Source organism: Leucoraja erinacea, unplaced genomic scaffold (genome assembly GCF_028641065.1).
Source record: "Leucoraja erinacea ecotype New England unplaced genomic scaffold, Leri_hhj_1 Leri_80S, whole genome shotgun sequence".
Lineage (NCBI taxonomy): Eukaryota > Metazoa > Chordata > Chondrichthyes > Rajiformes > Rajidae > Leucoraja > Leucoraja erinaceus.
Window position 1 is genome coordinate 149,390 of NW_026576740.1, and position 15,139 is coordinate 164,528.

Genomic DNA, 15,139 nt, shown 5'->3' on the forward strand with positions numbered 1-15,139 from the left:
ATGCCAGAAGGTGGGCAGTTTGAGTGCAACTGCATTCTGCTGATCTGGGTTGTCTCCTCCAGGCATGATGAAATCCAAAAGAGGCCATTTTGAATCGTCGGGGTCACCACTGAAGAGGTTCGCGTGTTGTATAAACACTCATTTAATATTTAAACACACGATTTAATATTAGTACAAAGGCGATGGCTGCCAAGTGAAGTCTATCTCTGTCGTCTGTTGCACCCCGTCACCTGACCACTCAATTCGGCGTTGATTGGTCGGCCCAGATCATGCCAGTTCACGCGAGATCTCGAGCTTGACAAACGGAGGTGCGAGACCAAAGTGGCTCGGCCACAAGATGGCGCCACAAATGTAGGAAAATGGGATTGGTGTAGGTGGACAAAGTCAGATATTTGTAGAGGAACATAGATATGTGAAAAGAAAGAGATTAGTTAAAACAAATGTAGGTCCCTCTATGGCAATAATGTCCTTCCTCAGATTTGGAGACCAAAACAATTAAGAGGCAGCCATGAAACAATGCGGGCGATTGAGTCGGACGCCAATTGACCAATGTCAGACGTGCATTGATTGGACAATTACTCCTTGGAAAAGTGGAGGTTTTTCACCATATTTTAAAAATATGGGCAGGTTTTGGTCTCGACGAGTTTCAGGTATGATTTTATAATATTTTTACACAATGTTAAAATTCAGGTAGTTACGTGATTTGGGTCATGAATTTAAACGAAAAAGCACCTCGGCCCTCAGGCTATATGGCACACAGCCTTCCTTTCTGGTGTCCCAGGTCTCTGTAATCGTCACCATGGCTACTCCTACAAGACAGCTTTCATCTCTTGGACAAGATTTTAGTTTAGTAACAGGCACTTCGGCCCACCAACTCCACACCGACCAGTGATCCCTGCACACCAACACTGTCCTGCGCACACTGGGGACAATTTTACACTTATACCAAGCCCTACAACATGTAGGTCTTTGGAGTGTGGGGGGGGAACCAAAGACTCCATTCACGGTTAGATCAGATGGATGCACATTGGTCCCTGCTGTAACAAACTCTTCCATGTTTGAAATCCTGGTTCCTGCTGATGTTGGGGGAAGGATGACAGTTTGAATTACATTCACACTTAAAATGTGACAGTTTGGTCTGGTCGTTCCATGGATTCAATCTACACAAGTTGTGCTGATCATTGGCAGCTGGTGTTGTGTTCTCTCCGCAGTCAGTCAGTAGCGGAGGTGAACAACCCTTCATCCCATGATCGTCCTGATCTCTGTCATAGTCATGCAGCACAGAAACAGGCCCCTGCCTCAACCCAATGCCGACCGAGATGCCCTGTCCAAGCCAGTCCGTCCCGAACTACATGATCTTCAGGTTACTAAACACTAATCCCCCCCCCCTCCTCATATTGACCTATCTGTCCTGGGCCTCCTCCATTCTCAGAGTGAGGCCCAAAGCAAATTGGAGGAACAGCTCCTCGTATTTCTCCTGGGGCAGCTTCCAACACAGTGTTATGAATATTGACTTCTCCAACTTCAAGTAATCCTCTCTCTTCGTCCCTTCACCATCCAAGTTTTCCGACTAGTTCTACTGTCCTCCTGATTAAATGTTACTGATTGTATGCCACATTGTCACCTTCCCCTCTGCTACCAATGAACCATTTTTATATTTCCTTAACATCATCTGCTTTGATCTGTTCCATATCTTTACACTCCTTCTCCCCGACTCAGTCTGAAGAAAGGTCTCGACCTATTCCCTCTCTCCAGAGATGCTGCCTGTCCTGCTGATTTACTCCAGCATTGTGTCTATCTCCAACTACCCATGTTTGGCCCATATACAAACCATCCCATAGAAACATAGAAATTAGGTGCAGGAGTAGGCCATTCGGCCCTTTGAGCCTGCACCGCCATTCAATATGATCATGGCTGATCATCCAACTCAGTATCCCGTACCTGCCTTCTCTCCATACCCTCTGATCCCCTTAGCCACAAGGGCCACATCTAACTCCCTCTTAAATATAGCCAATGAACTGGCCTCGACTACCCTCTGCGGCAGAGAGTTCCAGAGATTCACCACTCTGTGTGAAAAAAGTTCTTCTCATCTCGGTTTTAAAGGATTTCCCCCTTATCCTTAAGCTGTGACCCCTTGTCCTGGACTTCCCCAACATCGGGAGCAATAATCCTGCATCTAGCCTGTCCAACCCCTTAAGAATTTTGTAAGTTTCTATAAGATCCGCTCTCAATCTCCTAAATTCTAGAGAGTATAAACCAAGTCTATCCAGTCTTTCTTCATAAGACAGTCCTGACATCCCAGGAATCAGTCTGGTGAACCTTCTCTGCACTCCCTCTATGGCAATAATGTCCTTCCTCAGATTTGGAGACCAAAACTCCTGCACCTAATTTCTATGTTTCTATGACCCCCCACTCTGCCTACTCGCAGTCAGTGGGGTTCAGTAAACGGGGGAACCCAGAGGAACAGCCCTCACCCATCCAGCTGGTTCAAGAGCTGGACCTCTGCGGCAGTCTCATTCAAAATAAACACACAATTATATTCATTATATTATTCTACTGCAGTTGTACAGGGTCTTGGTGAGACCACACCTGGAGTATTGCGTACAGTTTTGGTCTCCAAATCTGAGGAGGGACATTATTGCCATAGAGGGAGTGCAGAGACGGTTCACCAGACTGATTCCTGGGATGTCAGGACTGTCTTATGAAGAAAGACTGGATAGACTTGGTTTATACTCTCTAGAATTTAGGAGATTGAGAGGGGATCTTATAGAAACTTACAAAATTCTTAAGGGGTTGGACAGGCTACATGCAGGAAGATTGTTCCCGATGGTAGGGAAGTTCAGGACAAGGGGTCACAGCTTAAGGATAAAGGGGAAATCCTTTAAAACCGAGATGAGAAGAACTTTTTTCACACAGAGAGTGGTGAATCTCTGGAACTCTCTGCCACAGAGGGTAGTTGAGGCCAGTTCATTGGCTATATTTAAGAGTGAGTTAGATGTGGCCCTTGTGGCTAAGGGGATCAGGGGGTATGGAGAGAAGGCAGGTACGGGATACTGAGTTGGATGATCAGCCATGATCATATTGAATGGCGGTGCAGGCTCGAAGGGCCGAATGGCCTACTCCTGCACCTAATTTCTATGTTTCTATATAATATAATTAGTCATATTTAGGGGACCACATCACCCCGATCCTGGCCTCTCTCCACTGGCTCCCTGTGCAGTTCCGTATACATTTCAAGACCCTCCTCTATGTCTACAAAGCCCTCAATGGGCTTGCCCCCTCCTACATTAAAAGTCTTCTCACCCACCACTCCACCTCCAGGCCCCTCAGATCGGCCGACTTGGGGCTGCTGAATATCCTGCGGTCTAGGCATAAGCTTAGGGTCGACCACGCCTTGCGGTTGCAGCTCTTAGACTGTGGAACAGCATCCCCCTTCCCATCAGAACTGCCCCCTCCATTGACTTATAGAAGTCAAGACTAAAAACTTATCTGTACTCCCAAGCCTTTCCTGACGTCCACTGAGCGAGGGCTATATGTATATATGTATGTAGTTTGTTTGTTTATACTATTCTTATAACAAATGTAAAGCACTTTGGCCAACGAGAGTTTTTTAAATGTATTATATAAATAAATGTGACTTGACTTGACATATATATATATATACGGGGAACCTCATTCCAGCACGGAATTTGGTTCCCCGTGGAGTATTATGAGCATTGAACACTAGATGGCGTTTGCTTTTTCGATCTCATTTTCTAATTGGCTTAAGTAATTAATGTGCAACTTTTGGCACTGACGACTAATAGTTTCCTTCTCAATTTTATTTTATCTAAATCTGCAAAATTTCAAGTAGTTCCCAGACGTGGGTCAGGAAAGTTAAATTCCACACATTTTCGATGGTCGGACCACAGCCTAATAATTTTACCATGCAGCGGTTCTGACACACTACACATCCACTCTTGCATCTCACCGCCTTGACCCACTGCAATACACCTACAGCAGCAACAGGTCCACTCTCTGGGGCATCTGAAGAGCTGGAAACCTCACTTCCTTATCTCTGAAAAAGGGTTTCGGCCCGAAACGTTGCCTATTTCCTTCGCTCCATAGATGCTGCTGCACCCGCTGAGTTTCTCCAGCTTTTTTGTGTACCTTCAATTTTCCAGCATCTGCAGTTCCTTCTTAAACAAATTCCTTATCTCTGTGTCTCCCTCTCCTCAGAATGAAGAAGGGTGTCGACCCAGAAAAGTCACCCATTCCTTCTCTCCGGGAATGCTACCTGTCCCGCTGAGTTACTCCAGCATTTTGTGTCCATCGACAAGGAAACTTATATCAGACTCCTGTTTATTGGTTAGACAAGGAACTGCAAGTATAGAATGTTGAACAAAAGATTGCAGTCTCAGGTGAGGCAACTATGGAGGCAATGAAAGTTGTTGGGGCAGTGAGACGTCAGGTGTAGGTCAGAAGGGACAGGATGGAATTGCGTTATTTGGAGATGAGGTTCGTGGTCCCGCGGTCCCCGCGATCCGGCACTTTGTTCCTTCATTACCCCCGCGTTACGGAAATCCACCCGAGTATTGTGACGCCATGTGACGGGCGTGACAACCAGCCAATCACAGAGGCCGCCGAGCCCGGTGACCCCCCCTGTGCCCTTCTCCTGCCTCCGATTGGCTGCGCGTCCGCCCGCCGCAGTGATGTGGAGCCTAGTCCCGCCCCTCGTCCCTCCCCCCGCCCACAGTCTCCAGTCCCGTCACCCCTGTCCCACGTCCAGCGAGCGGCCCCAGTCCCTGCTCCCCCAGTACCAACAGCGGCTCCCAGTCCCACCACCCACCTCCAGCGAGCGGCGGCCCCAGTCCCTGCTCCCCCAGTTCCACCCACCCACCTCCAGCGAGCGGCCCCAGTCCCTGCTCCCCCAGTACCAACAGCGGCTCCCAGTCCCACCCACCCACCTCCAGCGAGCGGCCCCAGTCCCTGCTCCCCCAGTTCCACCCACCCACCCACAGCGGCTCCCACTCCCGTCACCCCTGTCCCACGTCCAGCGAGCGGCCCCAGTCCCTGCTCCCCCAGTTCCACCCACCCTCCCACCCACAGCGAGCGGCCACAGCCCCTGCTCCCCCTGTACCAACACAGCGGCTCCCAGTCCCACCCACCCACCTCCAGCGAGCGGCCCCCAGTCCCTGCTCCCCCAGTTCCACCCACCCACAGCGGCTCCCAGTCCCACCCACCCCTGTCCCACCTCCAGCGAGCGGCCCCAGTCCCTGCTCCCCCAGTTCCACCCTCCCACCCACAGCGAGCGGCCACAGCCCCTGCTCCCCCTGTACCAACACAGCGGCCCCAGTCCCTGCTCCCCCCAGTCCCACCCACAGCGAGCGGCCCCGGTCACACCGGCCCCCGCCCCCCCCAGTCCCCCACCCCCCCTTCACCCACAGCGGCCCCCAGTCCCCGACCCCGCCCCGTCCCACCCAAAGCGGCCCCTGTCACAGCGGCTCCCAGTCCCCGCTCCACCAACAGCGGCCCCTCTCCCGGTCACAGCGGGCAATTCCGTCCCCTCCTCCCGGCTCCATCACCCCCCTCCTCCCTCACGGTTCCAGCTACCCCACCCTCTCCCCCCGCTGCTCCATCCTCTCTCCCTGCCACCCCACCGCCGCCCTCACTCCGGGCCCCTGTCCCGCTTCAGCGAGCGGGTCGCTGGGCTCAACGACAGAGCGGGGCCGGCACCATGTGAGGGCACAGTCCCGGCTTTGCTCAGCACCGCTTCCACCACCCACCCCCCCCCCCCCCCCTCCCCTCCTTCCCCTGGTTCCTGATGCTCCTTCACTGAATCAATGTCGTCCCTCCTGGACAAACTATCCGCCGGCACCCTCGACCAGATCGAGAGCCTACGGACACAGGTTCATGACGATGCCATCCTGGTCGAGGTAGCGTGGGAGGTGGCAAACAAAGGTGAGGTGTAGAAGATACACACAAACAAGCTGGAGTAACAGCGGGTCAGGCAGCATCTGTGGAGAAAGGAACAGGTGTAGGAAGGAACTGCAGATGCTGGTTTAAACCGAAGGTAGACTCTCATCTACACCTCGCACTAGAAAAGCAGCCAACATAATCAAAGATGTCCCACCCCGGCCATTCCTTCTTCTCCCTCTCCCTGCTCCCATGGAAGATATCCAATGTTGAAAGCGCGCTTCACCAGACTTAGGGACAGCTTCTCGGCCCTTCCATAAACTAAGGTACTGTCCGATTCATCTTTGTCTCATTCATAAATGATAGGAGCCCTTTCTCCAGAGATGCTGTCTGACCCGCTGAGTTACTCCAGCTTTTTGTATCTATAAAAAGAATAGGCGACGTTTCGGGTTGAGGCCCTTCTTCAGACTAAGGAGAGATATAGAAGGTTATGTAGAGAGACATGGCCAATGTGGCAGGGAGCGAACCTCTGACCCCTGGTCTCTCTGCTGCGACATCAGTTCATGTCCCTGGAACTCGGACTGGGTTAGAGTCATAGAGTGATACAGTGTGGAAATAGGCCCTTTGGCCCAACTTGCCCACACCGGCCAACATGTCCCAGCTATACTGGTCCCACCTGCCCTCATCTGGTCCTTATCCCTCCAAACCTGTCCTATCCATGTACCTGCCTAACTGTTGTTTAAATGTTGGGATAGCCCCTCCTCTGGCAGCTTGTTTCATCCACCCACCGCCCTTTGAGTGAAAAAGTTACCACTCGGGTTCCTCTTGTTGCAATTTTTCACAACCATCTTCACTATCTGTAAAAACCACCCACTTTTGTATCATCTTGCTAATCTTGTCGTGTGTGTTCTCATCCAAATCATAGATTTAGCTTCATATTGTCATGTGCACAGTGAAATGTTTTGTTTTGCATGCTAGCCAAACAGAGCGTATAATTTAATACATCAATATAATTAAATCAATCACATGTACAAAACTTGGGCAACACCATATAGTTTCTCAGCATTGTAACAGAACAGTTCCAGTGACAAATTCCAATGTCCAGAAGGCTGTGGATGCCAAGTCAATGGATATTTTGAAGATTCCTGTTTAGTACGGGTATCACTTACGTAAGAATGCTGTTCATCGATTACAGCTCAGCATTCAACACCATTATACCATCAAAACTGATCACCAAACTCGGTAATCTGGGCATCGACCCCTCCCTCTGCAACTGGATACTGGACTTTCTAACCAACAGACCCCAGTCTGTGAGGTTAGACAAGCACACCTCTTCAACCCTCACCCTGAACACCGGCGTTCCACAGGGCTGTGTGCTGAGCCCCCTCCTCTACTCCCTCTTCACCTATGACTGCACACCTGTACATGGTACTAACACCATCATCAAGTATGCAGATGATACAACGGTAATTGGCCTCATCAGCAACAACGATGAGCTGGCCTACAGGGAGGAGGTCCAGCACTTAGCAGCATGGTGCGCTGACAACAACCTGGCCCTTAACTCCAAGAAGACCAAGGAGCTCATTGTAGACTTCAGGAAGTCCAGAGGCGGCACGCACACCCTCATCCACATTAACGGGACGGAGGTGGAACGTGTTTCTAGCTTCAGGTTCCTGGGAGTCAACATCTCCGATGACCTCTCTTGGACCCACAATAGCTCAACTCTGGTCAAGAAGGCTTATCAGCGTCTCTTCTTCCTGAGGAGACTGAAGAAGATCCATTCTCTCTCCGCAGATCCTGGTGAACTTCTACCGCTGCACCATCGAGAGCATCCTTACCAACTGCATCACAGTATGGTATGGCAACTGCTCTGTCTCCGACCGGAAGGCATTGCAGAGGGTGGTGAAAATTGCCCAATGCATCACCGGTTCCTCGCTCCCCTCCATTGAGTCTGTCCAAAGCAAGCGCTGTCTGCGGAGGGCGCTCAGCATCGCCAAGCACTGCTCTCACCCCAACCATGGACTGTTTACCCTCCTACCATCTGGGAGGCGCTACAGGTCTCTCCGTTGCCGAACCAGCAGGTCGAGGAACAGCTTCTTTCCGGCGGCTGTCACTCTACTCAACAACGTACCTCGGTGACTGCCAATCAACACCCCCCCCCCCCCCCCCCCCCCCCCTCCGGACACTTATTATTATTTATTCAAATCGTTTGCTATGTCGCTCTTCAAGGGAGATGCTAAATGCATTTCGTTGTCTCTGTACTGTACACTGACAATGACAATTAAAATTGAATCTGAATCTTGAATCTGAATCAGGGGTTGTGGGGAGAAGGCAGGAGAATGGGGTTGAGGGGGAGAGTTAGATCAACCATGATTGAATGGCGGAGTTCACTTGACTGGCCAAATAGCCTAATTCTGCTCCTATAATAATAATAATAATAATAATATATTTTATTGTCATTGCACACAGGTGCAACAAGATTTGGTATGCAGCTTCCATCCGATGTCATAACTTAAACAACTAAAAATTTAGATACCCAGAGAAACATAATTTATATTAAAACAAACTTATGGATGAGGCATATTGGATAGGCAAACTATCACTTATGATGAGGCAAAGGTGAATCAGCCAGTACCCTAGTTTATGGAAGAACAGAGGTGAAGAAGCTGTTCCTAAGTCTGGTGGTGCATGCTTTCAAGGTTGGGTATCTTCATCCGATGGGAGCAGGGAGAAGGAATGGCCAGGGTGGGACAATTCTTTGATTATGTTGGCTGCTTTTCCAAGGCTGAGTGAGGTGTAGATGGAGTCAGTGGTGGGAAGGTCTGGTCTGTGTGACGATCTGGGCTATTTCTCCAACTCTGCAATTTCTTGCTCTATTGGGCAGAGCTGTTCCCAAACCAACCTTTTAGCAACCCAACCTGTTTTCTAAGGTGCATCTGTAGTGGTTTGTAAGAGTCACTGGGGACATGCTGAAGTTCTTCAATGTCCCATTTGGCCATAGGTTCAATGTCCTGGGTCCATCTATAAAGGCTGTGCATTCTCACACGTTTACAAGTTATAGGAGCAAAATTAGGCCATTCGGCCCATCGAGTCAACTCCGCCATTCAATCATGGCTGATCTCTGCCTTCTTCTGGTGGCCGATTGGGAAAGGGGGAGATGCAGCGAGACCTGGGTGTCATGGTACACCAGTCATTGAAGGTAGGCATGCAGGTGCAGCAGGCAGTAAAGAAAGCGAATGGTATGTTGGCTTTCATAGCAAGAGGATTTGAGTATAGGAGCAGGGAGGTTCTACTGCAGTTGTACAGGGTCTTGGTGTGACCACACCTGGAGTATTGCGTGCAGTTTTGGTCTCCAAATCTGAGGAAGGACATTATTGCCATAGAGGGAGTGCAGAGAAGGTTCACCAGACTGATTCCTGGGATGTCAGGACTGTCTTATGAAGAAAGACTGGATAGACTTGGTTTATACTCTCTAGAATTTAGGAGATTGAGAGGGGATCTTATAGAAACTTACAAAATTCTTAAGGGGTTGGACAGGCTAGATGCAGGAAGATTGTTCCCGATGTTGGGGAAGTCCAGGACAAGGGGTCACAGCTTAAGGATAAGGGGGAAATCCTTTAAAACCGAGATGAGGAGAACTTTTTTTCACACAGAGAGTGGTGAATCTCTGGAACTCTCTGCCACAGAGGGTAGTTGAGGCCAGTTCATTGGCTATATTTAAGAGGGAGTTAGATGTGGCCCTTATGGCCAAGGGGTTCAGGGGGTATGGAGAGAAGGCAGGTACAGGATACTGAGTTGGATGATCAGCCATGATCATATTGAATGGCGGTGCAGGCTCGAAGGGCCGAATGGCCTACTCCTGCACCTAATTTCTATGTTTCTATCCCATTTTCCTGCCTTCTCCCCATAACCCTTGACACCCGTTCTAATCAAGAATTTGTCTATCTCTGCCTTAAAAACATCCACCGACTTGAAGTCCACAGCCCTCTGTGGCAATGAGTTCCACAGAATAAATACCCTCTGACTAAAGAAGTTCCTCCTCACCTCCTTTTGAAAAGAGCGCCCTTTAATTCTGAGGCTATGACCTTTGGTCCTTGACTCATGATCATATTGAATGGCGGTGCAGGCTCGAAGGGCCAAATGGCCTACTCCTGCACCTATTTTCTATGTTTCTATGTTAGTCCACATACAATATAATTACGATTACTAGCCGCTATATAGCATCCAAACCACCCTAAACTGAAAAAGCCAGCCCATCCATATCCCACCAGACTTCCCAAGAGAGTTGGATTTTTCTGAAAACCGTCCGAAAGGGGTACCGCAAGGCTCAGTGCTGGGACCCCAGCTATTTACAATATATATTAATGATCTGGATGAGGGAATTGAAGGCAATATCTCCAAGTTTGCGGATGACACTAAGCTGGGGGGCAGTGTTAGCTGTGAGGAGGATGCTAGGAGACTGCAAGGTGACTTGGATAGGCTGGGTGAGTGGGCAAATGTTTGGCAGATGCAGTATAATGTGGATAAATGTGAGGTTATCCATTTTGGTGGCAAAAACGGGAAAGCAGACTATTATCTAAATGGTGGCCGATTGGGAAAGGGGGAGATGCAGCGAGACCTGGGTGTCATGGTACACCAGTCATTGAAGGTAGGCATGCAGGTGCAGCAGGCAGTAAAGAAAGCGAATGGTATGTTAGCTTTCATTGCAAAAGGATTTGAGTGTAGGAGCAGGGAGGTTCTACTGCAGTTGTACAGGGGATCTTATAGAAACTTACAAAATTCTTAAGGGGTTGGACAGGCTAGATGCAGGAAGATTGTTCCCGATGTTGGGGAAGTCCAGGACAAGGGGTCACAGCTTACGGATAAGGGGGGAATCCTTTAAAACCGAGATGAGAAGAACTTTTTTCACACAGAGAGTGGTGAATCTCTGGAACTCTCTGCCACAGAGGGTAGTTGAGGCCAGTTCATTGGCTATATTTAAGAGGGAGTTAGATGTGGCCCTTGTGGCTAAGGGGATCAGGGGGTATGGAGAGAAGGCAGGTACGGGATACTGAGTTGGATGATCAGCCATGATCATATTGAATGGCGGTGCAGGCTCGAAGGGCCGAATGGCCTACTCCTGCACCTAATTTCTATGTTTCTATGAAACTGCTTTAGTCACCAACCTTCGATCGGATACCCATTGTGAGTGACAGGGTACTGTCGTAGGGATCAGGGTTCCTACTGCTACCTGTCTAGGGAATGGTGGATTCAGGACATTAGTGGTTGTGCCGTTAAAGAAAAAGTAGAGAACAGGTGATTTAAAAACCAGGACGCCATGACATCCCGAATACTTGCTTTGGTCCAGCATTATTCCCCATGTCCATTTCCTAAACGACTCTGGGAACCATCGCGCATGCCTGCCACCTCCGTCCTTAGATAGCTGGGTAACTCTCTGCCGCAGAGGGTAGTCGAGGCCAGTTCATTGGCTATATTTAAGAGGGAGTTAGATGTGGCCCTTGTGGCTAAGGGGATCAGAGGGTATGGAGAGAAGGCAGGTACGTGATACTGAGTTAGATGATCAGCCATATTGAATGGCGGTGCAGGCTCGAAGGGCCGAATGGCCTACTCCTGCACCTAATTTCTATGTTTCTAAGTGGGAATGTATAGTTTTGCACCACACCTGTGTTTTATTGCATACTCCACAAACTAGTTGGGGTCCTGTGGCAAGGGGAACACAGGTGTAGTGATGACATTCACACTTCCCTTGGTCATCTTCTACCTTGCAGCTCCCAGTTTATCTCTTGTCTGTGTACATCCATGCTTAAAGGGTTTACATCTTACGTGCATGTCCTCTTGACATGCAGAATCAAATGTGCAAGGAACATGGTAGCACAGCAATTGTCCATAATTAGGATTCTCCTTCTATGCTGTTGCCATCACATTGCAGTGCATCTCCTTCACAGAGGTGATGAATTCTCTTGAGGTTGTCACGTCGGCAGTAACCCAAGGTAGGCAAGCACCATATCCATGGTGACTCAACTTGTCTGTCCTGGGAAGAGATTTCTTAAAGTAGAGAAGAGGTTAGCGTTTTAGGTTTTTACTCACAATACTGTCAATCTTACCGTGGTGAAGGTGGATCCACAGGTTTCTCCCTTCCACCTGCTCTGGTTAACGATAAAATATAGTTTGCCATTTCCATTGTCGTATGTGAAAGTAAACGACCTTTGAGATATTCTCGTTCCACGGGGTTCTCTGCTGGACTCAAGTGTGTCTTCCCTGCTGGGGTGGTATACACCTGGAATAGCGCCACAGGGAGTAGTTTAAGCCAATTGGTCCCTGTTTCAGTCTGTAATTTTGTGAGTTTATTTTTCATTGTCTGATTGGCCCATTCAACAAGTCCAGCAGCCTGTGGCCAATAGACACAATGTAGCTGCTGTTGGATGCCCATCTGGGCACTAAATTCTTTGGTCACCTTTCCCACAAAATGAGGGCCATTATCCGAACTCAGCCGAGTTGGGATCCCATACCTTGGTATAATTTCTTTCATAATTAATTTAGCAACCGTAGAGGCTTTGTTGTCCTCGGAGCGTTATGCTTCAATCCATTTACTAAAGACATCAACAATAACTAATACATGTGTATAACACTGACATCTTTCCAACTCAATGTAGTCCATCTGGAGGGTCTCAAAGGGACCCATGGGTAAGGAGGTTCTCTCTTGTTCTCAGGTTATACCCTTCCCGAGGTTATATTGCTGACAGGTCAGACAACGGCTACTAATCCCCTGAGCCATAGTCTGCAACTTTGGATGCCACCATGTATTTAAAAGCGTATCGCCAGTTGCTCGGGCACCACAGTGAGTTGTAAAGTGTATACATTCAATAACCCACATTGCAAGTTCTTCTGATATACATGCTTGCCCTGCCGTGGTAACCCATAATCCTGACATGCAATCAACTTTACTACCGAGCTGTTTCCATATTTCTATATCCTGGCTAGGAGCATTCCTGTAATCTAACAACATCTTGGATGGTTGGCATTGGTTCTTCTGAGGGAGACTTGCCTTTGTCTATGCCTTTAGTCTGCCTCATCATTTTAGGTACCACCACCCTGCGCCCTGGGACACTTCCTTAGCTACTTGGTCAGCACGGCGATTTCCAACATCTACTGGGTTTTGGCCCAGAGTACGAGTCATACATGTTAATACGGAAATTTGTTTTGGCAACATTAGGGCTTGCAACAGGTCCGATACCAATTTCTGGTGCGATATTTGTGTTCCTGCTGAAGTCAAGCATCCCCTATTTTTCCACAACTGACCAAAGTCATGCACCATTCCAAAAGCATACCTCGAGTCAGTAAAAACGTTAATTCTCAAGTCCTTCCCTAAGATGCAGGCCCTTATCAGGGAAAACAGTTCCACTTGTTGGGCAGAGAATGGTGTTTCGAAGGACGCCCCTCCACATTATTGCCATCCTGATCTATAATTGCGTATCCTGAGAGTCTTTTACCCTAGTGGTCCAATTGATGCACTCCCATCTACAGAGTTAAGTCGGGGTTTGTCATGGGAATATCTGCCAAATCTTCCCGAACAGAGGTATCTTCTTTAATCATAGAAACATAGAAAATAGTAACAGGAGTAGGCCATTCGGCCCTTCGAGCCTGCACCGCCATTCAATATGATCATGGCTGATCATCAAACTCAGTATCCTGTACCTGCCTTCTCTCCATACCCCCTGATCCCTTTAGCCACAAGGGCCACATCTAATTCCCTCTTAAATATAGCCAATGAACTGGCCTCAACTACATTCTGTGGCAGGGAATTCCAGAGATTCACCACTCTCTGTGTAAAAACAGGACAGGAAAAGGAGCCTTTGCGACCACTCCATACTCACCCCTTTACTCACACCCTTTGGCTGTGTTAAATCAGCATAAGGTCATACGTAGAGCCAGGATTTTGCCATGTGCCTTTTCAAGCCTTTTTTTGATGGTTTCTGGAAGATAATGCCTTTTTCATGATTGAGTGCCTAAATCAGCCATTTTTTTTGCCATTTTAACCATATAACCATATAATAATTAACGTAACTTACAAGAAAATTTGCGAAACCAGGCTGTAAGTGGGTGTTAAGTGCTGATTGGAGAGGGGTGCGTAGGAAAGGGTCCAGTCTTTGCAGACTGGAGTCATGCTTTAAGTAGGCGTGAAGTGGCGATTGGGGAGGTGTAGGTGGGGAAGGATCTAGTATTTTCAAACTGGAGTAAGACTGTAAGTAGGTGTGAAGTGTTGGTTGGGGAGGAGGTGTGGGGATATCGGGATAAGTTTATGTTTATTGAACCTGCTGTAGGACTCGTTCAGGTCGTTGGTCGGCTGACGATTGTCCAAGGAGTGGGGTTTTTTTCCTCTTGTAGCTTGTGATTTCTTGCAAGCACTTCCACACTGAAGAAGTCATTTGTTGAGAACATGCTCAACTTCTCAGAGTACCTTTCCTTGGCAGCTCTGATTCCTCTTCTCAGCTTATACTTGGCCTGCCTGTAGAGGTCTGCATCCCCGCTCCTGTAGGATCTACCCCTGAACGATTTGGTGAGAGTGTACAGGAGTGATATATTCTCTACAGACTACTGTGTGCTGTTTTGCAAGCATGTGAGAAAGCAGTGAATCATGAGAATAAATATTTCGTCTCCCAGCATGTACAGACAGCTAAACACAAGTCGGCGGCAGAGAAACTGAAGGTTGGAAATATGCAAGGTTGTTTACTGCTGGCTCCAGTCACAAATCTGAGTTTTCGAGTGATCTGTGCAAAGCTGATGGATCCATCATTGATGCTGGAATTCCACTGTGGAAATTGGATAACAAATCTCTCAGAAGTTTTTTAGAGAAATACAAGCGAGTCATCATTACGGAAATATTATGATGACAGCGACTTCAACATTGTTGTGCAGAAAATTAGAGATTAAGTTGCATGCAACAAAATATAGATCTCAATAGACGAGACAACAGATGCTGGGGGGAGATATGTTGCCAATGTGGTCATCGGTATACTGGAGGCAGGTCAACCATCAAAGGAATATTTGTCGACCGGAAGTATTGGAGATGCCTAATGGTGGAGCTGGCGGCCTCAGAGCTGTGGCGGTGGTGAACCGACTTCGGTGGACATCGTCGGGAGGTCGCAGGTCGCAGGTTGGTGACCTGATTTTCCGGAGCACCCGCAAAAACAGCTTCGTCCGTGGACTGGAGGGCGGCAGCTTCGACCACCCCGGGCAGCGGAGT

At 48.6% G+C, this 15,139-nt stretch overlaps 1 protein-coding gene across 5 annotated transcripts in view; it reads left to right on the forward strand.

The window, feature by feature from the left end:
* Window positions 1–5,770: 5,770 nt before the first annotated feature.
* LOC129694815 (glycogen [starch] synthase, muscle-like) overlaps window positions 5,771–15,139 on the forward strand; it is a 220,717-nt gene continuing 211,348 nt past the window's right edge. For all 5 annotated transcript variants that reach the window (XM_055631573.1, XM_055631575.1, XM_055631572.1 and 2 more), the window contains exon 1: window positions 5,771–5,940. In XM_055631573.1, the coding sequence (XP_055487548.1) occupies window positions 5,823–5,940 (118 nt within the window). In that variant the 5' untranslated portion in view covers window positions 5,771–5,822. The remainder of the gene's footprint in view (window positions 5,941–15,139) is intronic.